The 24,917-nt window shown below is 42.3% G+C and overlaps 1 protein-coding gene across 10 annotated transcripts in view; it reads right to left on the minus strand.

Annotated features, from left to right (window-relative positions):
* Window positions 1-24,917, minus strand: part of ELF1 (E74 like ETS transcription factor 1) — a 129,760-nt gene that overhangs the window by 24,286 nt on the left and 80,557 nt on the right. For 8 of the 10 annotated variants that reach the window (XM_075918946.1, XM_075918942.1, XM_075918943.1 and 5 more), the window contains exons 2-5: window positions 22,522-22,811; window positions 8,771-8,945; window positions 451-558; window positions 20-184 (exon numbers count right to left, since the gene is read on the minus strand). In XM_075918946.1, coding sequence (XP_075775061.1) covers window positions 20-184; window positions 451-558; window positions 8,771-8,945; window positions 22,522-22,593 — 520 coding nt within the window. In that variant the 5' untranslated portion in view covers window positions 22,594-22,811. Of the gene's footprint in view, window positions 1-19; window positions 185-450; window positions 559-8,770; window positions 8,946-22,521; window positions 22,812-23,205; window positions 23,362-23,418; window positions 23,783-24,917 lie in introns of those variants that run through there. The other 2 variants (XM_006124375.4, XM_014574197.3) reach the window with 2 other exon arrangements.

Here is a 24,917-nt window from a genome sequence, read left to right on the forward strand (position 1 = left end):
TCTCCTATGAACATCTTACCTTTCTTCTTCTTAGGTTGCTCAGCTTCTGGAGTGTCGGATGATTCAGCATAAGAATCTTGTACTTGGTGAACCTCCACCACCTCAGGGATCCCATCAAGTGTGACAGACACGTGGGTAACAGGAGCAACAATAATTTCATCTTCAGATGTACCAAACATATTGGCTTAAGGGAAAAAAGCGAAGACATTATCAATGCTTTTACAGAATTAAATAAAAGTTTAAAACACTTCCAATTATATGGGAAATATTTCAACAGGTCAAAGTAGAACCTAAATAATGTACATAAAATATATTACAGTAATTCAAGTCTCCACGGATGGTTTGGGATGGGATAAAACTGACAGGAAAATTCTCAATATACTGAGTTTTTTCAAAATTTTTCTTATAAACAAGATGAACATAAATTTGATTTACAACTGTTAAACTCACTTATTCTTTTTTCATCTAACATAGGATCAGGGGAGTCCATATTGAGAAGTGCCTCAGCAGCTTCAATTGTTTCCATGGTTTCATCTCCATTATGACAAGATGTTTCAACTGCAAGCAAAACAAAACAAATAATTTATAGCAAGATGAAGCCCGGGCTAAAGCTTTTACTGGATATTTGTTCCTATGCATTTTTTAAACCAGCATGTCATATCCACAGTTAGCTACTACACACTGTTTAGAAGGGGAGAAAATGCATGTTAGAAATATCATCATATAGTTCCATATAACTACATTTGTAACTACAGTTTTGAAGTATGTGCAGTAAATACTCCCATGGTCATAAGCTCTGAGAATTAGAGTATACTTTGTATTCTGCACCATATACTTAACAAAAAGTGAACTTCTTTCTCTGGTGAACTAAAGAGCGCAAATTCCCGAATTTAAAAACACGGCCAAGATGTCATGTGGCTCAAGGGGTAGTCCAGACCAGTGAGGAGTTTGTGCCACTACTTGCCCTCCAACTCTTAGGTGCCTTATAATTCTTTGAATGTGTAACTCATAGCTAGGCTGCTCACAAGCAGCCCACAAGCATGCAGATCATACTGTGAAGTGTTTGTGTGCTAGACAGTCCTCGTTCAACAGCTTGACTCTAGCAGTCTGTCTAGAGCCCCAGAGAGGCTTTCACCAGCCTTAGTTACAACCTGCAAGGTGATCCCCTCCAGACACTCAGTCCCAAATTTTCCCACGTGCTCTTCTCTAGCTAACCCTCTCCTGGACAGATCAGAGAAATAATAAGATATATTTGTTGCTCTAAAGAGGCAAAAACACGTTGCTGCTTATTAACTGAAGTAAATACACCTTTCCATTTAAACACAGCACCAAGTTTGTATACAGTAAAAATAAAACACGTTTAACAACATCCAACTGCCCCCCCCCCCTTTGTTGAAGGACTCATCTTTATCAGCTTGCAAGAGTTTAGTTCCCTATAGTCTGTCTAGTAAGGGATGCCAAAGATGGGCATAAGATGTGTCACACTGGCTCTGATCAAATGTCCATATAGCCAAGTATCCTGTTTTCCAATATTGGGCAATGCCAGTTACCCCAGCAGGAATAAATAGAACAGATAATCATCCAGTGATCCATCCCCTATCGCTCATTCCCAACTTCTGACAGAGACTGCAGACACTATCCCCTGGCTAATATCCATTGATGGACCTATCCTCCATGAATTTATATAGTTATTTTTTTAACCTTGTTAAATTCTTGGCCTTCATAATACTCTCTGGCAAAGAGTCTATGCACTGTGTGGAAGAAATATTTCCTTTGTTTGTTTTACATCTGTTGCCTATTAATTGTGTGTGATAATCCCCAGTTCTTGTATTATCAGAGGGAATAAATGACAATTTCTAATTTACTTTCTTCACACCAGTCATAATCTTATAACCTCTATCCTATCCCACTTTTTTTCCAAGATGAAAAAGCTCCAATCTTATTAATCTCTCCCTCATATGGAAGCCTTTCCATACTCCTAATCATTTTATTACGCTTTCAAAACCTTTTCCAACTCCACTATATCTTTTTTGAGAAGAGGCAAGCACATCTGCACGCAGTATTCAAGATATAGGCACACTATGGATTTATACAGAGGCAATAAGATAGTCTCTTTTATTAGCTCTCCCTTTTAAAATTATTCCTAACATTCCATTTGCTTTTTTGACTACTTCTGCAAATTCACTGGATGTTTTCAGAGAACTATCCACAATCACTCGATAACAGCTAATTTAGACACCACCATATTGTATGTACAGGCAGTACCTGGGTTACGTACAATATAGGGACTGTAGGTTTGTTCTTAAGTTGAATCTGTATGTAAGTCGGAACTGGCGTCCAGATTCAGCCGCTGCTGAAACTGACCACCAGTTCTGACTTACATACAGATTCAACTTAAGAACCCCAAGCATCCCCAAGTCAGCTGCTGCTGAAACTGATCAGCGGCTGATTCCAGGAAGCCTGGGGCAGAGCAACTCTGCCTCGGGCTTCCTGTAGTCAGCGCTGGTCAGTTTCAGCAGCGGCTGACTTGGGGACGCCTGGGGCAGAGCAGCTGGGGTGCTGCTGGGTTGCTCCAGTAGCACCGCTCCTCGGCGCTACTGGACCAACCCAGCAGCACCCCAGCTGCTCTGCCCCAGGTGTCCTGATTCAGCCACTGCTGAAACTGACCAGCAGCGGCTGAATCAGGACCTGGGGCAGAGCAGCTGGGGTGCTGCCGGGTTGGTCCAGTAGTGCCCAGAGCGGCGCTGCAGGACCAATCGGCAGCGCCCCAGCTGCTCTGCCCCAGGGTCCACAACAAAAGCCTGGTCTGCTGGGGGGAGGGGGACACTAGCTGCGCCCTCCCCCCCCCCAGCAGACCAGGGACACGGGGAGCAGCTTACGAACGGGGCTTTCTCGCCCCAGAGCTCGCAGGCAGCAATCCGCCACCTCGACCTCCGGGGCGAGAAAGCCCCGTTCGTAAGTCGGATCCGCGTAAGTCGGGGACTGCCTGTATAGGTGAGATGTTTTCCAATGTGTATCACTTTTCATTTATCAACATTTAAATTCATCTGCCATTTTGTTGCTCAGTCACCCAGTTTTGTGAGATCCCTTCATAGCTCTTTGTATTCTATTTTAAATTTAACTGTCTTGAGTAGAGTAGTTTCGTATCTGCAGATTTTACCACCATACTGTTTACCCCCTTTTCCAGATAATTTATTAATAACTTGAATAGGACAGACCCATGGGGGACACCACAATTTACTTTTCTCCATTCTGAAACCTGACCATTTATTCCTACTCTTTGTTTCCTATCTTTTAACCAGTTACCAATCCATGAGAGGACCTTCCCTCTTACACCATAACAGCCTCTGGTGAGGGACCCTGTCAAAGCCTTTTTGAAAATCTAAGTACACTATATCCACTGGTTCTCCCTTGTCCACAAGCCTGTTGACCCCTCAAAGAATTCTAGCAGATGGGTGAGGCATGACTTTTCCCCAACACATTATGTTCATCTATGTGTCTGACAATTCTGTTCTTTACTATAATTTCAGTCTGCTGTGCACTAAAGTCAGGCTTAGTGACCAGTAATTACCGAGATCACCTTTGGAACCCTTTTTAAAAAATTGGTGTCACATTAGATATCCTTTAGTCATTTTGTACAGAAGTTGATTCAAATGATAGGTTTCATACTACAATTAGTAGTTCTGCAATTTGAGTTCTTTCAGAAGTATTGGGTGAATACCACCTGCTCCTGGGGAGTTAGTATTGTTTATGCTATCAATTTGTCCCAAAACCACCTCATTCTTGAACAGTTCCTCAGATCTGTCACCTAAAAAGAATGTCTCAGGTTTGTGAATCTCCCTCACATCCTCAGCCGATGCAAAAAAAAAAAGTTTCTCCTCAATTATCATATTGTCCTTGAGTGCTCTTTTAGCATCTTAATTTGCAGTGGCCACACTGGTTGTCTAGCAGACTTCCTGCTTCCAATGTACTGAAACAATGTTATATGTTACTTTTTGAGTCTTTATCTTTTCTTCAAATTCTTTTTTGGCGTTCCTAATTATATTTTTATACTTCACTTGCCAGAGTTTATGCTCTTTTCTATTTTCCTCACTAGGATTTAACTCCCACTTTTTAACGAGTGGTTTTTGGCTCACGTAGTTTTTTTTACTTTGTTATTCAGTCACAGTGGCACTTTTACAGTTCTCTTAATATATTTTATAATTTTGGATATAATTTAAGTTGAACCTCTATTATGGTGTCTTTAAAAAGTTTTCATAGCTTCTATATTTTTCTTACATCTTTCAAAGTTCAATGACTTTGTTCTAGGGATATAATAATATAGTTGATTAACCAATAAGTAAAAGCTTATTGGTTAATGCTATAGACTACACGCATTTCCACCTTCCTCCCCCAGTAAATTTTTTAGCAGGCTGACAAGTCGTGGCTTGTACCAGGTCCAGGATCTACCCCCCGCCGCTGCTCTGCATTTAAAGTGTATTAGGAGCCAGGCAGGCAGGCAGCTCGGCTCAGTTCCAGCTCACGCCAGGTCTGGGAATTCAGACTCCCACCCCCAACAGATAGGGGCTGCTTGGTACCAAAGGCAGTAGTGCAGGGTGACAGGCAGCTGGTCCACGAGGGGAGTTGGTTTTTAAACTGGCTCCCCTCACAGACCAGCTCCTGCCTGGCACCCCACGCTGCTGCTTCTGATATAGAAGCAGCAGCATGGAGTAGCAGGGGGCTCCTCAAACACAGACTGCCAGCCCCACCTCCGGGTACTAGAGAATAGTCGATTAACCAATAAGAATTCATAAGGTTAATCAACTATTCAATTAACCAATATTTAACATCCCTACTTTGTTCCAAGAGGCAGGATGACAATATTCTATTTTTCCATTTCTGTTAGCTTCCCTTGTTTTGATTCCACCATGCTTAAATTTATACAAGAGACAGATAAATAGCTGCCTTCTCTCACCTGTATGAGGAAGCATGTTTTTCCCTGGTTTGGCTAAAGACTTATAAAGTATAATGTCATTAAGCATCCATATTTCTGCACAGTATTAATACATACATTTTCACAATATTTCAGAGAAGATATCAGTCTATGCCCTTTGATAATACAGTAAAACTGTATATAGTCAGTTGATTCAAATGCTTATTACTTGATGTTCCTCCTCCACCTTTATAGAGCAGTAAATCATATATATGATTTCGTCTGATGGCTACCCACCTCCTTCAAAGTAAAAGGTATTCAAGTTCTGAGGAAGGCAGTATGGTCTCTTCCCCCCCCCCCCGCCCCCTTGTTTCTCATGTTTCTGGGTCAAAGACAGACCTGTTTACCAACTCCCCCTGACATGCCTGACTTAAATACACTTTAGTTACAATACCAGCTTATATCCACAAGTCATTAAAGCACAGCACATACATCACACAGGAATTTAAGCACCACCTAGTAATTAGTTTTCAAATATATATCAGAAAGGCGTACTTTTTGCAAAATGTATTACAATAGTGCACTTGGTGTGAATATAAGGATTTTATGGTCACAAAATTAAGCTGCTGTTCACCTCACTAAGTTCAGACTTTAGGGCAGACAACTAGAATTTCACCCAATCACAACTTCCAAAAGAGGCCATAGATCAGTGACGGGCAACCTAGGCTAGTGAATAGGCTGCAAGAGTGCCCTTCCATCTCAGTGGGCCACAAGACTGTTGTAACCAAGATGGTATCCTGGGATAGGGTACTTTTGCTAGCTACATTTGCTTACCTAGAATTTGTGGGCTACGCCAAGTGAATTGTAGGAGCTCTCTCTGGTTTGATTCAGAGAGAGGGCATGGCTCTCAAAGTCAATGTTGAGTGCAAAATCAGTTCATGTGCACCTCAGTTCGTGTGTCCTTGCTTTACGTGCATGTCACTTTAGTAACACTAAGAAAGAAATGATGCAAATGGAAACCAGAAGAATATGACAGCCCTGCATGAGGGCAAAAGTAAACAGACCACACACAGAAGCTTGATGGGCCACACATTGCCCACCACTACCACTGCCTTACGTAGTCCTGAGACATAGTTAAATCTTAGGCTATTTGAGCTTTTGAAATTATAACAAACCCCTTAGTTTGTACACCTCAAGATCAACGTGCGAACCAGTGCAACATATACTTAAATATGCAATGCCTAAAGAGATTTTAAAACATATTTTTATTACAGGTTTAAACTCTAAAATCTGGGATTCTCAGGTCCAGCAACATCCATGGTCCAGCAGGTCCAGAAAGCCCCAGCTGTCCAGGTTCAGAAATTCAGCCCAGGACATGCTGGTGGCATGGTGGGAAGCACAGTCTTGGTTGGGGCTGGCAGCAGGAAATGCAGCCCGAGTTGCGGCGGAGACAGTGGAGCCGGCAGCCAGGACAGCAGCCCCATCCAATGCTGGTGCAGTGGGGAGCGCAGGGCTAGCATGATGGGGGGCTGGAGGCAGTGGGCGGCAGTAGGGAATGCAGCCCTAGCCACAAGCAAGCCTGCAACCAGGTGGGTAGCCTTGACTTCTACTTGTCCAGCAAACTCAGTTGTTTGGAACCACTCAGGTCCCGGACCAGGGAGGTCCTACTTGTATTGGCAAATTGACTACTACTGCCTGGTGACTTGGCAGGAATTAGTTCTCAAAAGCACAGTCATGATAGACTTCAGTAACCAATTTAAAAAGTAACACAGATGAGTGTTACATACACACACGCATGCCTCCACGCAAAGAAAATGGTCTAACTTCTCCCCAGTCTTGATCTTTCCCTCACTGAAATCAATAAGGCTACGTCTAGTCTGCAAGCCTCTTTCAAAAAAGAGTGTCTAGACTACAACCAGTACTTTCAAAAAAGCAAGCCACTTTTTTGAAAAAGAGCACCCAGGCAGTCTGGATGCTCTCTTTCGGAAAAGCACAGTTTGCATTACATAGCACCTTTTTTCAAAAGAGCACTTTTGAAAAAAGGCGCTCTTCCTTGTAAAACAAGGATTTTCACGGTCGAAAAAGCTGCTGCGTTCTTTCGATTTACTTTCGAAAGAACGCGGCAGCAGTCTAGATTCAGAGGAAGTTTTTTCAAAAAAATCCTGTAGTCTAGACACAACCTCAGAGTTTTGCCACCCAAAACAATTTTGGGCTCCAAGTGGCAGTGCGGGGGAAGAGGAGAGGCAAGATGAAGGGAGTGGGAGAGGCAAAGGAGAGGCAACTTCCCTAGAGTCTAGTGATTGGAAAGGATCCAGGGCTCCTAGCTGCCAGTACTGAGGTAGCTGGACCCCCAAGCACTTTAAATTGCCACCAGATCCCTGTCCATTGCAATCCAGGCAATGCTGAGGGATGGCTACTCCAGCCCCCTTCACCTTGCCCAGGGACCCAGCAAGTCTGTTGGTGCCCTTGAGCTCAGGCCCTGATCAGGCAGTCCCACCTCACACTGAAGTCAATGAAAAAGAGTTTGAAAGAGCAGGCCCTCACAACCACAATGTCTGCAGTTAAGTGTGAGTAGAGCACTAGTGTTCTGTCTAATGCAAAAACAAAAAGTTGGATTGCATCATTTGAATAAGAAGAATAGTCATAAGTAGTGAGGAAATAAACAGAAATTTAAAAGGAATCTCTCTCTAACCAGGAGAAAAGCAGGAAGAAACATTTAATTTGAGGGTCTGACTAACCTCATCATGCAAAGTTTGAAATCACTGAAACTTTGCCATTTAAATTGCAAAATCAAGGGATTATAAATCAGTTGCTTACAGACCATTAATGAAAGCAGTTTTGCAAGACAGTACTTGTGCAAGAATGTAATTTGTTTTGACAATAGTGATTTCATTATCATTGTGGTAGAAAGCTGATTCGGTACTTGTTCTGATAAAATCTCATGAGAATTTTGCAATGTTTAAATGGAAATCTTTTGAATGATTTAAAAGTTAAATTTTAGGAACTACTTCCTATTGGATAGGCTCTCCAAGAAAAGATCAATCCTCTACTTCCAGGTTTAGTCGATTAGTCGACTATTCTATAGTCCCCAGGGGTGGGGCCAGAAGCCAATGCGCTCCCGCCTCACTCCCAATGAGCCCCCTGCTACTCTGTGCTGCTGAGGCAGCTGTGTGGGACGAAAGGCCACTGGTCTGCAAGGAAAACTGTTTTTTAAACTGGCTCCCCTCACGGACCAGCTCCCACCTGACACCCCAAGCTGCTGCCTCTAGTATAGAGGCAGCAGCACAGTAGCAGGGGCTCCTCGGGACTATAGAATAGTCGACTAACCAATAAGAATTCATGAGCTTAATCAACTATTCAATTAACCAATATTTAACATCCTTAATCCTAATAAAGTGAATTCTCTGGTAGTACCTCCAAAAGGAAAAAAACCTCCAAACACCCAACAAACCCAAAATGAAATGTTTATGAGGAACTCTGAGCTGTGTACTCTCTGCATTTAAAACAAAACTCAAGTAGTGTAGTATTTTCCACTGAGCCATATAAACAATTTATACAATAGCTAGTGTCATGTGAACATACCAAGTTAGCTAACCTCTACTTAAATTTAATAATCTGCTCAGTTTCATACTACTGATTCACTCAGTGCTTTAAGGCAGACAAGAGCGCTTGACATACAGTGAATGGTATTAACCATTCTGCAATGGTCAGCCTTCAACTGTACTAGTATTTCTCCGATCAGTTAAATGGATTGCATGTTTTCCCACAGTCTGAGGCTCACTACAGTATTGTTTACTGTAAGTATTGCTGTAAGCCTCTGTCACAATAACATTGTACAGAAATATTTGTGTAACAAACCTGTAAGGGTGATATCATCATCTTCTATGATTTGCTCTTCCGCAACATCCAGGGAGTTCTCAGTAATCATGTCACTGGATTCATCAACACAGGCTAAGCCAGAATAATTGTGTAGGAGGTCTGCACTAGGAATATGTTCCACGATGACAGCAGGAAAAATGGATGGATCACCAAGCTGTGAGAAAGGGAGTATTAAAAGAAAACTATTTAGACTATTTCAGAACTAAAAATTTGTCAATCTGGAATATTTCAATATCACAACTTCAAAGTACAGGACTATGTAGCACTTTAAAGACTAACCAGATCGTTTATTAGATGATGAGCTTTCATGGGCCAGACCCACATCCTCAGATCAAATCCTCAGATTTGATCTGAGGAAGTGGGTCTGGCCCACGAAAGCTCATCATCTAATAAACCATCTGGTTAGTCTTTAAAGTGCTACATAGTCCTGTATTTTGTTTCAGCTACACCAGACTAACACGGCTACATTTCTATCACAACTACAAAGTGTTACTAGAACATTAGGTTGTCGGTAGGGATGTAAAACTTCATTTAGAAATGTACATGAAACCTAACTGCTAACAATTCATAGTGTTTATATGCACTATGGGCTCTGCATAATGGCATAATGGCACTCTGCATAATAAAGCTACAGAGTGGCGGGTCTACTGTGGGCTCTGTAGTACGCTCCCTGGGAGCCAGAGTGGAGAGTGGGCCGCCACTGACAGGGGCTGCTCTGGCAGGCCCCACTTGGTTGAAGCAGCCCCGTGCCTGTGGCAGACGGAAAACTTGCTCCAGCCCCTACAGGTTAACTGGAACCAGTAAGCCTCACCCATTCAGGGTGGAGCTTACTGGTTAATCTTTTACATCCCTAATTGTCAGAAATAAGTACCAATCAGTAGTCCCTTCAGCATGCAAATTAGCACAGCTGCAGAATAAGGTCACATAACAGCATAAGAACATAAGAAGGACCACACTGGGTCAGATCAAAGGTCCATCTAGCCCAGTATCTTGTCTGCCGACAGTGGCCAATGCCAGATTCACCCAATCATGAAGTGATCCCTCTCCTGCCATCCATTTCCAGCCTCTGACAAACAGCGGCTAGGGACACCATTCCTGTCCATCCTGGCTAATACTGATGGACCTAACCTCCATTAATTTATCTAGCTCTTTAGTTCTATATAATAATCATTAGAATTTCTAACAGGATTACTTTGTATTGAGAAAGCATATTTATTACAGAAATAATTGAGAAACAATTTAAAATAATATTTTTACAGTTACTTTTCAGAGTAAAACTGTACTTCAAACAATTAACAGGCCAGAGAATTAGAAAATATACATAGAGGATAACTCTGCACTGACTGGAGGAGTAGAAGGAAAGATGATTTTTTTCTGATTAATTTTGTATTTTTCTATAAAATTGAAGCTGTTCTGTCCCTCCCTCCCCACTGCAGTATTCACTCTCTGACATCACCTCACCCACTACATTTCTAGTTTGTGTCTGATATAAAAGAAATGAAGCAGCTGGAAAATTAGAAACATTTCAAACCAAGGCAACAATACTTAGACGATGAACGTTCTTTCAAAAGGCAGTCCCTCAACAGGAAGAGGTTTTCAGAAAATGTTACAATAGACAAAAGTACTCTAAAGCTAGTCTTCTTAAAGGTCATCTTGAGGAAGAGACTCACTAGCTGATGAGAGCACAGTTTGTTACAATTACTCCAAGATTTCTTTCAGTAATCCCCATACTACAAAAACATGCAACACTGAATCTGACAAACTAAAATAAAGGTTATGAGAGTGGATTCTTCTGTAATCAAAGCAGTGTGGGCAGACTTAAGGCTAGCATAGATTTCAGAAGAGTACACTAGGTAGATTTGTACCTAATTCAAACAATTTTTGTAACCATTGTGATCATAATCTGATCACTGCACACAGTTCAAGTGGAAGAAAAATAAGTATATTCTAAGCCAATGGTTCAATACAAAAGGTTGGCTATACAGTCAAGTATCTCTCAGCAAAAAACCAGGAAGAGAATTATTGGCAGCAGCGGATGTCATTACAAGCTTTGAAAGGCAGTATTTTAAATCATTCAATATTTTTTAAAAACATGTTTCAACAATACTTGTTGTAAATGGGTAAAGGCTCAAATTATACAAAATCCCTAATATATTTCAGTGGGCTTCTACAATGAATTAAGAGTCCATCTGACACAAAAAACAATTAATGAAAAGTTCAGCAAGTAAGTTCCTCAAAATACAGGGATCAAAATAAAATAATAATTACAAGAGCAATAAAATTATCAAAAAGCAGACCTACCTAAGGGCCTTCTCACAATTCTACTAAAATTAGAAAGTGAACAGGTTACAGCTGAGAGGCCTGTCTAAACAAGAGTAACTCCAAGAGAGAAAGGGCAAAGTCATAACACCAGTAAAGATGACTGCTAAGCAGTTCAGTAGAATAATGAGTGCCATTAAGACTTGCTAGTGAAAAGGAGTGCACTGAGTCATAATCAAAATCAGACTGCTTTATTAAATCTTATATCAAAATGGGTCACAAAACTAGAACCTAGCCAGCTAATTTTCTCAATGACATCATGAGACACAAGGCTATCATTCGCACACTAGATATAGCCAACTGGTTTTGCAGTTGAAGACTAGGTAGAAACTAACCAATAATCTACCCTGGAGTTTGCCAAATTTGGCCCACAGACCACTGTTGGCACAGGCCGTCCTTGCTATAAGTCCAAGAAATATTCAAAAAAACTTGGACTTATAGTGAAAGAACTTAAAGCGGGAATTTTTTTTCCCACCGCTGGGTTACATTTGGGGGGATAGGAGAGGGCACACAACTTAAGAGCGGGGAAGAGGAGGACTTACAACCCATGAGTTCCTACAAGCATCAATGACTTCAGTGCAGAACAGATGTATACCCGGGTGACATAGCAGGGATGCCCTGTATTCACAAGTCCGGCTAGTCACATCATGTTGTCTCTACTTGTTTCACAAGAGATGAGGAGGGTTGAAATGAAAAGCAAAAAAGGACAAAATAACATTAAAAAGAGATAAAGACACAATCTTTTATATATATGAAATGCTTTATTTTCCCTGGAGTATTATGTGATCATGAACTGCAGGGTAAATGGTCTCCATGAGACAACATTATATTGAGATGTGGTACAGGGTAAATATATGGAGATACACCTATCTCATAGAACTGGAAGGGACCTTGAGAGGTTGAGTCCAGTCCCCTGCCCTCACAGCAAGACCAAGTACCATCCCTGACAGATTTGCCCCAGATCTCTAAATGGCCGCCTCAAGGACTGAACTCACAACCCTGGGTTTAGCAGGCCAATGCTCAAAACACTGAGCTATCCTTCCCTCCCCCCAAAAATGTGATAATGTTTGAAATTCCCCAATCTAGCCAATAACTAGACAGAACTGTATTGTGAAAACATGGAAGAAATATGTTAAGAGTATTAAGGTTGAAAAGTCAAACACTCAAAAAAAATTAAAAAGCCAAAATTAAGGTTGCCTGACAAAGCGCCCCCCCCTCCCAGTCACATTTAAAGTCTCTGACACAAAACATGAGGTCTCAGAGCTTTTCAAAGAAAAGGCCACCAAAACTTTTTAACGTGAGCAAACTAACTTATTTTCCCCTCATCTCATTCTCAGAAATAGTACAATCATTTGTCTGAAATTAAAAAAATTACCCAAGGCAGACCCCCTGACATGGAAAATTTGAGCCCAAGCATTTCAAGTTTGGAAAAGTTATAGGGTAGCCTGATAGAATTTGATATTTTTAAATAATTTTGATGGATAATATCAGTGTTTATTGTTAAGCATTTTGCCTATATCTATTTCAATTTCCAAAGTTGCCAAAAAATATGGAAGAGGTACAAAATAGGGGGTCAGATAATTACAAGCAGTCCCCGAGTTACGCGGATCCGACTTACGTCGGATCCGCAGTTACGAACGGGGCCCTCCCTCTCCCTGGTCTCCAGCAGACCAGGGAGAGGAAGCAAAGCGGTGGAACACGCGGGCAGTGGACAGCCCAGACGCGTCTGGGCTGTCAGCTGGCCGCGTGCTCCGCGGCTTTGCTCTGCTCTGCTCTGCTCCCGGTCCCCCTGGTCTGCAGACCAGCGGGACGGGGAGCAGAGCAGAGCAGAGCAAAGCCGCGGAGCACGCGGCCAGCAGACAGCCCAGACGCGTCTGGGCTGTCCACTGCCCGCGTGTTCCGCCGCTTTGCTCCCCGTCCCCCTGGTCTGCAGACCAGGGGGACGGGGAGCAAAGCAGAGCAAAGCCACGGAGCCCAAGGGCAGCAGGATAGCCACGGCGCGTCTGGGCTGTCCCGCTGCCCCCGTGCTCCGCGGCTTTGCTCCGGACGCCTGTGGTACAGCAGCTGGGGCGCTGCCGGTTGGTCCCGTAGCCCCGCTCTGGGCGCCACTGGACCAACCCAGCAGCACCCCAGCTGCTCTGCCCCAGGTGTCCCCAAGTCAGCCGCTGCTGAAACTGACCAGTGGCTGACTACAGGAAGCCCCTACCCCGGGCTTCCTGGAATCAGCTGCTGATCAGTTTCAGCAGCAGCTGACTTGGGGATGCCTGGGGTTCTTAAGTTGAATCTGTATGTAAGTCAGAACTGGCCTCCAGATTCAGCCACTGTTGAAACTGATCAGTTTCAGCAGCAGCTGAATCTGGACGCCAGTTCCGACTTACATACAGATTCAACTTAAGAACACACCTACAGTCCCTATCTTGTACGTAACCTGGGGACTGCCTGTATTTAATTATAGTCAATGCTGAGATTTAAAAAATTAAACTTTTATAGTCTCTAAAACCACAAACTGTCAATATCACATGTCAAACTATACAAAGTATACAGCCTTAAACCAAGCAGGTTCTTGAGTAGCATTTTTCTTTACTTTGCTTATCTGTAAATTTCAATTATTGTCAATGAAAATACTTTTTCACAGATTTGCATGTGTAGAGTGCTATATACATAATGTTGGTAAATGTCTATAGCACTCTACACATAGAAATCTATATACACATGCAAATCTATCTAATCTATCTATCTATCTATCTATCTATCTATATATATATATATTCATTCCTTCCCACTCTAGCTTCAACAAGCTGAAAACTGGACCCTGTAGTGAGCCATATGGCACAGCCTTCATAAACAGTACTTCAAGTCCCTCCTATATACACTGCAATATACCACATTCTGTCATATTATTTGCTAATTCTGAATATTTCAATGGGTAAACCAAAACTCCTCCTAAATTATCAAGATCTGAAGGTTAAGTCATATTTATACAGGAAAAATATTTTCCCTAGATTTGAACAGAAATCTTGGAATGGAATACTGAAAAGCAATGCATGAAATTATGCAGTGCCACCTACATGTATGAGAAACAACGTTAGCCAGAACAGTGTCCAAACATCCTTCAAGAGTAGAGTTTATATGGTTTCAATATTGCTGAGAAAGTCTTATGAATGGTGGAATCCCCAACCCAAACAATTGGGAAGTTCAAGATGCTGGAATGGGGAGGGCAAGAGAGTGAGGAGAAAATGAAGCCTTAAACAATTAGTCTCCTCTTCCAGTCCTGTTAAAAACAGGTTGTTTGATAGTGAGGTATTCTTTCCCTTATGGTTCTGCTGTTGCACCAAATTAATAGCTGAAAATATTGCTTACTTTGTTTGCCCATGAGGCCAGTTCTTTTCATTGGCACTTTTCTGTACAAAAATCATTCAGGCTCAACATGGGATCTCTCTAATGGTGTAAATTGGTGCCACTCTCAGGCTATGTCTACACTACAGAAGTTTTTTTTCGGAAAACCATTTTTTTTCCGTAAAAACTTCACTTACGTCCATCCTGCAATCACGTTTTTTCGAAAGAAAATCGAAAGAACAGAGGGGTTTTTTCAACATTGGTAAACATCTTTCTGTGAGGAAGAAGCCTTCTTCCGAAAGAGCTCTTTTGGTTTATGGACGGGGGAGAGAGAGTTCTTTTGAAAGAAGAAGAAAGAGGAAAAAGCACAGGTGCCCTGGTGGCCACTCCGTCCATAGTAATCACAGCTTAAATGTGAGATAGTGTCCATTCAGTGGGGATGCTGTCTTTCAAAAAAGCAGATTGCTTTTTTGATGAGCTTTGGCAGTGTGGACGCTCTCTTTTGGAAGAAGCTTTTTCAGATCTCTTCCGGAAAAGCTTCTTCCGAAAAAAGCCTGCAGTCTAGACATAGCCTCAGCCTTCTCAGAAGCAGAAACTATAGAAAGCAAGTGAACGACATTGTTATTCTTCAAAGGAGTAGGTTTTAAATAATTATTTTCCTCCAGAATAATACATCCAAAGAAACTCTTTTTACTTAAAACAAGAGCATTTACAATTTAGAAACAAGGTTTTGTATACAGTAGAGTATCGATTATCCAACCTAAATGGGACCAAAGGATGGTCAGATAATACGGAAAATACCTTTCAGGGTCCAAGGTATTTTCTCTGTCAGCTGCCGTTCTGCAGACGCTCGGCTGCTTCATGGGGAGCTGCACTGCCGCCGACCTTCTTGATCTCCCCCGCCCCGACCTCCCTGCCCTGGCCGGGGGAGATCAAGGAGGTCGAGGCCAGTGCGACTGGCCGGGAGAGATCAAGGAGGTCGGCGGCAGCGTGACTGGCCAGGAGAGATAGGGGAGGTCAGGGGCAGCCCAACTGGCCTGGAGGGATAGGGGAGGTTGGGGGCAGCACGGCTGGCCGGAGGAGATGGGGGAGATCAGGGCGCCCCGCGACCTTCAGGGGGCAGGGGCGGATGCTCTCTGGCATCCTGCCACATGGCCCTGCTCCCTCCTCCATCTTCTTTCACTGCCTTTGTCTCTGCACTGTCCGCCACCTTCCCTTTCGCGTTCCGCTCTTCTGGCTTTGCCGCTCGTACAATTGCCTTGGGCGGCCACAGGCAAGTCGGATAACACAGAATGTCAGATAAAGGACGGTCGGATAATCGAGACTCTACTGTACATTAAATTTGTGTCCCAGAGATTTCTCGGTTTCCATCTACACTGCACATTAGAAGTCATAGTGCCATGAAACCTGGCTGCAATACGTCAGTTATCTGTTCATTGTTAAAACATCTTCTGTCTTTCACTATCAACAGGGCTGAACCAGATTTTGACAGTGTTTCTGAACTGTACGGCAGCCTTTAATTTTAGCAATCTGTAGGACTGTTCAGAAACATGGCTTAACACAATCTATATTGCAAAATAAAATTGTGTTCTGACTAGGCACAGGACCAAAAACACCGACCATGGTAACTGTAACTAAATATCACCAACATCTTTCTCACCTATAAAAGTTGGTCCACTGAAAGATATTACCTCACTCATTTCTTTCAAATATCCTGGGATTAACATGGCTACAACTACATGCATATTCCAACACAATAATTTCTATAGTACAGGCAAATGGTGTTTTGCCCTATGCTTGAATAGTGATTTGAGAAGCTTAGCGGCACACATACTATTCAGGGAGGAAAAGATGAATGTAATGAAGAAAGTGAGCTGGAAGATACAATAAAGTAATAGTCATGTTGTGCTATGCCATATGATAAGTAAAGTTTATTTAAATAAATTATAGTGTTAGAAGAGTAGGAATAAAAATGTGGAGTTTTAGTGGCATTTAAAAAATATGACTACTTTTTGGGTTTACATACTTGTTTGAAGCAAAGTAAAGGTTTGCTTTCCTGCAATATTAAGACTAAGAAGCCTACAGCAAATATTCCATACGTACTCACAGCAAATATACGCACAGCTGTAGGCTTTAGTAAAAAATGAAGATTTGTAAAAAGAGTCTTTTGTTATCATCAAAAACACTTGTTACTAGTCAGAGCATCCTCTCCTTCCTTGTTGGAGACTGCCTATTAAATCAGAAGAGTTAGCTTCTGATAAGGTGTCCACCACACTTAGGCACATGAGAGATTAACAAGTTTCACAGCAGCTCTGTGGGGAACTGATGGGTGGTGAGTAACAAAGCTGGAGGAGGCTGAGCCTCCTCATTCAGACATGGCCCTACCCATGAGTTGGTCCCAGGCTCCCTGCTTCCACAGCTGGACTCCAGAGACTGGGACTTGCTGCCCACTCTCCCGCAGTTCTGGGGTTGGGGAGGCTGTGGCCCCATTGCCCACCTGCCCACCCTTCCTCCTGGTGCTTCAGGGCTGAAGGGAACTATGTTCATTCCACATTCTCCCTCCCCCGTGCTTCCAGCGCTCCAAGAGGCTAACCTGGCAGGGGCTGGCAGCTATTGGGGGGAGGTTCTGGGCTCCAGGAGGGGGGCAGATGGGTTGCAGCTGGAGGTTATACCCGCCAGCAGTTCATGTGCTACCCATGGTGTTCCCCATGCATCTGTAAGCCTATGAAGACCTGAACCATGTCTTCCTAGGAGCTTTCCGAATATGGGAGTCCTCCCTCATATAGAAAGGGCATGTCTACACTAGGAAATTAGTGTGTCCACACTACAGGAAACCTCAAAATTAGTCCAAGGCAGGCTCTCTTAATGTGGACATGCTATCTTGACTTAGAGCCTCAGGAAGCGCTGCGGAGTAATTACTTCGAATTACTCTGGGGAGTAGTTATTTTGAAATAGCAGCAGTGAAGCATCCACACTACTGCTATTTTGAAATAACTATTTTGAAATAAGTGTTATTCCTCATGGAAAGCAGGAGTCACTATTTCAAAATAAACAACCCCTTATTTCGAAACAACAGGCTTGGTAGTGTGGACGCTCCACTTTTTTCGAAATAAGGGCAGTTATTTCTAAATAAATCTCTAGTGCAGACCAGGGTAAACTGACTTCAGTTCCTTCAGCCCTGCCTAAAACAATCTCATCCTTCCAAACTGATCCACAGCCAGATTATCAGTCCCAGGAAAGAGGAAAGGTGACTCAGAATCTGGCTGAAAGAAACCCTGCATGGAGATGTAGAGTAAAACTTGCTGCCGGATCCTGAGGCCCTTAGACACGAATTGAAAGGGGAGTAAGAAAGTGGCTATTCATGAAGTAAAGGAGACTACTGAAGGCAAGTTAGAATTGCAACAAAAGGTGGAGAAAAATGAGTCCCCACTATTTTGGCTGCACTGTTCTATGAATCTGTGCTATGGCATCGCAAAACAATTGACAGGTTATCAGGCGGGAGCAGGGTGAAGAGCCAAAAGTAGTAGTCAGGGAGTAAAGAACCTTTCATGGATAACACCAGGTCAGATCCACAACCATTGCCAGTCTTAGTGTACCTTTGGAAAGTTAGTGTGGCTGCCAAAATTTAACAGTGTCAAGTCTGGAACTTCATAACCAGCTGCAACTCAGTGAAGGAACGGCGGAGGGAAGAATTGAGAGAGAAGACAGAGAGGAAAAAGCGGGTTGCCAGGTATCCAGTTTTCTATCAGAATGCCTGGTCGAAAAAAGACCCGACAGCTCTGGACCATATTAGCCAGGAACCACAACCAATGGAAACTACAGCACACAGAGCCTCATTGGCTACCCATGTGCTTGGAGCTGCATGGATCTGACAGCCACTTCCTGGGAGCCACAGTAAATGCTGTCAGGACCCTGTACTCCAACCTGCTTCCCCAACATGGAGCTCCTTCCTGCAACCTAAACCCCTCATTCCCAGCCCCACCCCAGAGCCCACACCCCCCAACCCAGAATATATATCCTCCCACCAGATATGGGGGCAGAGACTTGAGGATCATCTAGACTACACTAGAGTGCAGCTTTTTCAGCGAACCCCCCCCCTTGCCAAAAAGCCACTCTTCCTCAAAAAATGAGGTTTACGTGGCTTTTTGACAAAGTGGGGGAGGGTTGCCGAAAAAGCCACGTCTTAACTACTTTCACTTTTGAAAGCGCCTCTTTTGAAAGTGAGATCCTTTTTCAAAACTCTAGCGTAGTCTAGATGAGCCCTTGGTGAAGAGACAGGGAAGGAGTGTACAGTTTTGTGCAATTAGAAAGTTGGCAACCCTGAGAAAGAGCAGGGTCACAGAGTAAGATTTGAAGGTACCAACAGGTCATCTGGTTTGTCTTCCTATATGGTACAGGCCATTAACACCATCCAACAATCACTATTAGACAGAAGTATTACAGCCTCTAGAGACCAGATTATTATGTACAACAGGAAGGAGTTATGCTAGGGAGCGTATCTGCCAAACTTGGAGCCTCTAGGATGTTCAGCCCAGTTTCAAACTGATGATACTTCATGCAAAACAGAATCATCCCGATTTAAGCAGGTTATGTTCTATGCACTAAAAGAGTTTGTAATCCTGTTAGTAAAATAAGCACAAGCTAACCTACCCCATTCTATAGGCTGTTTTTTTTTAAAAAAAGGTCAGAAACGTGACCTACCTACAGAGCTGTGATTGGCTAACATCTGCTGTCACTTACTGTCACGTACTTCCAGGTTATTTGTGCCCGGTCACTTTTGAATAGCCCATAAATGGCAGAGAAAAAAATCAGCATTTTTTAATAGAAATGAACAACGCTGATAATGGAAGAAATCATGTTTCCTGTTGCGACAGGAATCACTTGCTCAAATTCTACCTCTAGCAACTTTTGACACTGGCTGAGCTGGGTTACATTTGCAAATAGATAAGAATAAGTTATAACTTCCCAAAAGTACTGAACATAGCCAGAAGCTAGACACCAAAACTTTCTCTGAAACAGTTTCCCTTTCTACATTTTAGACAGAAACTAAGTGTTAAGAGCTTTTAAAACAGGGAAATTACTTACACTCTTTTAATCCCTAAATTCTAATTTTCAAAAACACAACAAAAATTATTTTAGAAAAAGTAAATGAGGTGATACTAATTCTCAAAAATCAGCTAGAAAAAAAATCTTTGTTAGAGCCATACAAGTATTTTCAGGGGTATAAATTTCTAATTGCCAGGGCTGGACAAATAGGCAGAAAAATCAAATTTTATTCACCACAGAACTCAAAACCCTTAGCAATTCTGTATATAATTAACCACCTCCCAGGCCTTACAACACAATACTTCTGATTTATACATTCAAATACAGCTTTTATTTTTGTAAAAATATAATAAGAGGCCCATATTCAATTTTCACTTAAACCACTCATTTTTTCCTGTATCAGAGTGCCCCTTTTTATTATTATGAGGGTCATCCTTGTAAATCACCCATCTCTGGATTTATCCTCCTCTCCTGCACTAGAACTTAGATCTACTAGGTTTGAAACTTGCAGCAAGGCAAGTTTCAGTGAGTGGTTCTTCGCCTTATAGCAGGAGTGGGGAACCTTTTTTGGGTTGGGGGCCACAGAAAAATCAGTCAGGGCCGCACACAAGTGACAAGCAAACCCCCCCCCCAAAAAAACCTTACTGATGTGGCCTCTGTCTGAGAAGAAAGACGCCCCCACATTCCCCTCTCATACCAGAGCCTAGGGAGACCCTGCCTAGCAGATTTTGTGCTCCTGCCCTACAGTGTGACAGCAGGAGGAGAGGGGTGGAGCGCCAACACGGGCTCCCCAATGCTGGGAGGAGAAGGGAGGGATAGCCCTGAGTCTCGGGAGCCAGATCCACTCCTGCTTTATAGTAAGGATATTAAGGACTAGTCGACTATCCGATAAGCAAAAAGCTTATCGGATAGTCAGTCGACTAGTCGATTCCCCCTCTTGCTGCCCCTTCTGCCCCCATCAGATAGAGGCAGCAAAGGGGGGGGGGAGGGGTACTTTAAAGTGGCAGTGCCACACAGTTGATCCCCGATCAGCTATGCGGCACTGTTCCTTTGAACTGCCAAGGCGGCGTTTCAAAGGGCAGCACTGCACAGCTGATCCTGGCGTTTCAAAGCGGTAGTGCCATGCGGAGTCTGGGGTCAGCTGGAGACTCCCCAGCTGATCCTGGGCTCTGCACAGCATTTCCGTGGAACCAGGGATCAGCTGGCGAGTCCCCAGCTGACACCAGGTTTTGGGGAAATGCCACGCAGAACCCACGGTCAGCTAGGGAGTCCCCAGCTGATCCTGGGTTCCACTGAAATGCTGGTGGAGCCCAGGATCTGCTGAGGAGTCCCTAACTGACCCCAGGCTCCATGCTGCATTTCCATTTTGAAATGCACAAGAGTTCCCACTGGGGAGTCTTGTACATTTTCAATGCTGGTATGCTGCGTGCAGTCTAGAGTCAGCGTCAGAGGAATGCGGAAGTGCCTAGCGACTAGTCAAGTAGTCAATGGAAATTCCATTGACTACTCGACTAACAAAATAACCGATAGTTAACATCCCTAATTTATAGAGTTCACTTTTTCACATTAGTCTATCACAGCCTTAAATGGGTCACTTTTAAGGCATGCTACAAGACTGTTTTCCTGGGATTTTTCTAGAATAGGATTTATTGCGCTTCCAAAACAAATACCATGGAGGTGTTTGATTGGAGGCTGAAGAACTCTTGAGGGAGGTTCATACTGCCCTCTTGAAAGAGTGGATCATGTTCTTCATATGTTATGCCTATTGCCATTTGTCTAGATCAAAACAATCTAAACAGAGAAAAAAATGTCAGACTCATTTCCTCTCTACAGTGCTGGAATGAAGCATTCTTCCTTCTCAGCATTCTCTTCCCTCATTGATTTGGTAAGTAAGAACAACAATAAATAGTGCTAGTAAATAAGGCTTGCTTTCCACTAAGTTTATGGAATTCCATTATGTGAATCCCTAAGCTGTCATGAACTTTGGAAAAAATACAGGGAAGGAAGTTACATTGCCAGAACATCCACCCAAAATTGCAGAAGCAGTTGTTCAAACCCAGTTTCATTGGAAGTACGTGACAGTAAGTGACAGCAGATGTTAGCCAATCACAGCTCTGTAGGTAGGTCACGTTTCTGACCTTTTTTTAAAAAAAAACATGATTACAAAATTAGAAGTATTGTACTAGAAGGATAAGGGAAAGGTGCTTCTCAAATAGAAATTTTCATTAATATTATGACATGGACAGACAGTAATAGTATTTAGCAACATTTTGAAAACTGCTTCCCTGTAATGCTGCCTTGTCAAACTTCCTACTAACAAATACAAAGCTTATCCCTAACAGCATTTGAAATCTCTCATGAGCAGTTGCCCTCTTCCCTCCATAAACACGACTGCCATAATTTACATCTCAGGAATCCTTCACTATAGTGTCAAGGCACTTTTTACATCATCTAAACTCAAGGCCTGTCTTAGATAATTAATTGAGAGAATGGTGTGAAGGGGGTGGAGAGGTATTTTTGTAATGTGAGAAACACTAGCCTAAATAAATTATTGCCGTTAATTCCTAGTTGCATTTTTGAGTAGCTGACAAAACACCTTTAGTGACACAACTCAGAAAATATCCTGTGAAGTGCAAAATACCTCCTGGTAATGTTTCTGGTAGTTTGCGGGAGTAACAGTTCATATTTATAATCTTATACAAGTGCATTGGAAGGGTTAACAGACTGCTAAATACTAGAGCTTTGGATTTCTGCATCTACCAATGGGATGTACTGGACAGATCACTTCACAACAATGAAATGTCTCTTCAATACCACAGAAGTCACAAGGCCAAGCACTTGGACTATTTTCTGTTTTGTTCACGCACACTGCATGAAGCAACAGTGAACTTTCGAAACAGTGCAAAGATTTTCTGTGGTAATAATGACCTCAATGCTTAGCTGTTTTTAAAAGAAGGGCAGCATGTTTTCTGATATTTTGAATATGCACATCACTGACAAACTCATATAGCTTATTTTTTATCTCATACCTGTTGCTCATCCTCCATGACGTTGCTGGCAAATTCAAATACAAGCTCATTCTGTTGTACAACTGCTGCCATAATAAAGCATTCCCAGGTCTCAGTTCCACAGAAGAAAAAAAAGTGGAGCCTGTTACCAAGATCCAGGCAGGCAGGAAAACAAGATTATGAAATAAATCAGGTGTCTCCAACAATAATTCCTGGACAGTCAATCTTCCTGGGTTCTTTCCTGCTCAAAGATCATAAAGTCAGGGAATCCTTTTCTGAAATGTCGTCCTCACTTAGATAACCTTTCACACCTAAAAAAAAAAATATTACACTGAATAAGCAGTTGCCATAACTGTACAGGAAAGCCATAAAAGCTTGTTTTCAGTGATAAAGAGATCCATATCTACATCACAAAGTCAGATACTCCTATATCTTTAGAGATCTTATTTCTACAGATAAGAACACATTTAATTTAGTGTGTTTCATAAGCTATTGAGTTGTTTCACCAAATGGGACATTAGTTTCCAAGTATATTAGATTAAAATAAAAATAAAAATAGCACACTGACAAGTAAAAACAACAAAAATAATTAAGTTCATTATACAATTTTTTTTAGCCTCTGAGGTGCCACAGGACTACTTGTTTTTAAGTACGATAGTTAGACATTTTATTTTTCACTTGATACATAGCATGCAACTCCCATACCTGCTAATGAACATATGTATTTAAGAGAAAATTCAATGCAGAATATAAAAACCCAGAGAGATCTAGTAAGTTATTGGATACATCAGGTACTACTTTTTCTCCTCCGCATTTGCAAGTCCAATTTTGAAAAGTTGTTATTTTGCCAGTTAAATGGAAGTTTCCAATCATCTTGGTTAACTCCTAAAGCACAGACAAGATAAAACAAATACATACTGCTTTTAACTAATCCTTCTAAAATCCAGAAAGTCCTTGAGTTCTCACACTAAGCAGACCGTCAGCCTCTCTTTTTAAATGTACTGTAAATGTAGGTTTATCTCTAGCACAGGCTTGCAAGCAACAGGAAGGAAACAGCACTGACCACGTCATGGCAAATTAGAACATGCAAAGAACTGCACACTACAATAGCAAAAAAACAGAAATGCAACTTAGGAATGTAAACGGCGTAACTGGAGGGATATGTGCTTAGAACTCCCACATTCTAATTTATTAAGCAGCAATAAAGGAAAAGGAAGCTGAAATGGGCTCAAAGCTATCTCACATTTTTTCCAAATGAGACATAAAATGTGATTTTGTTTATACGTCTCATATATTCAGTAAACTAATAAGAAAAAGCTGAGAAACTTAAAAACTATAGACCAAGGTTTTCAAGAAATAGGTACTTAAACTGGATGCCAAAGTCCATATTTAGATGCCTAAATATGAATTTAGGTCCCTAACTTTAAACACCTATTTTGAAAATATCAGCTCATGGGTTCCCTAATTGCATTACATTTGACAATTATCATTCAAGGTACATGCACCCCAGGGGCACATATAGCAATCTTCCCAGTGAGTACATCAGCTCATCTTATTTGCTTAGTTTTATATCAGGCTCTAGAACCCTGAAGCAAAATAGGATCCAGCAAGTTCCACTGCGATAATAGAGGAAGAGGGTTAAAATTGAACAAACATTGGAGCACATGGAATGGATATTGTAAGGCAGGCTGGGAGCAGAATTTTTTTAAAAAATCAGTCCCCTCACATCACAAACAATATGAATTCTCCAGCCAGCAGCCCCCACTTTCCAGCCACTCAGCTCTAAAGGTAATGCTGCCACCAATAGCAGTGCAGAAGTATTGGTGCCATCCTCATTTCTCCACTGCTGCTGGTGGCGGCACTACCTTCAGAGCTGGGCAGCCAGAGATTTTTAAGTGAGGTGAAACTGAGGGTACACAAGACAATCTTCAAAAATCTTTAAAGCTTTCAGAAATCTTGAAAGGTTGAAAACCACTGTATTAGACCCAAGTCACATATTCGAAATAAAGCAATTATCTTTGAAATATACATTTTGAGCCAACCAGATCCTGTGCTCATTTAAGTCAAAGTTTCTACATGACTTTAAAGGGAACAGAATTTGGCTATTTCTAATTATTAGCTATGTTAATATATAATACTGACTTTGTTAAATGGAGGGAATATAGATTCTTTGGCTTGTTTTAATACGTGGGCAGCTTGTGAAGGTACGGCTGGGGGAGGCAAGTCCCGAAACCTGCCCCCAGTAGAGTTACCAGGTGGCTTAAAAAATAATACTGGACACACTTGATCTCAAGTGGAGGGTGGGGGGCGACCAGCTGGGAGGGGAGTGAGGCTGGCGGAGAGGAGGTGTGGGGGATGAGGGGGAACCGGCCTGTGGGAAGCAGGGCTGGTCGGGGGCAGCAGGGCTAGCTGGGCAA

The sequence above is a fragment of the Pelodiscus sinensis genome, chromosome 1 (genome assembly GCF_049634645.1).
Source record: "Pelodiscus sinensis isolate JC-2024 chromosome 1, ASM4963464v1, whole genome shotgun sequence".
In the NCBI taxonomy this organism is placed as follows: Eukaryota; Metazoa; Chordata; order Testudines; family Trionychidae; genus Pelodiscus; species Pelodiscus sinensis.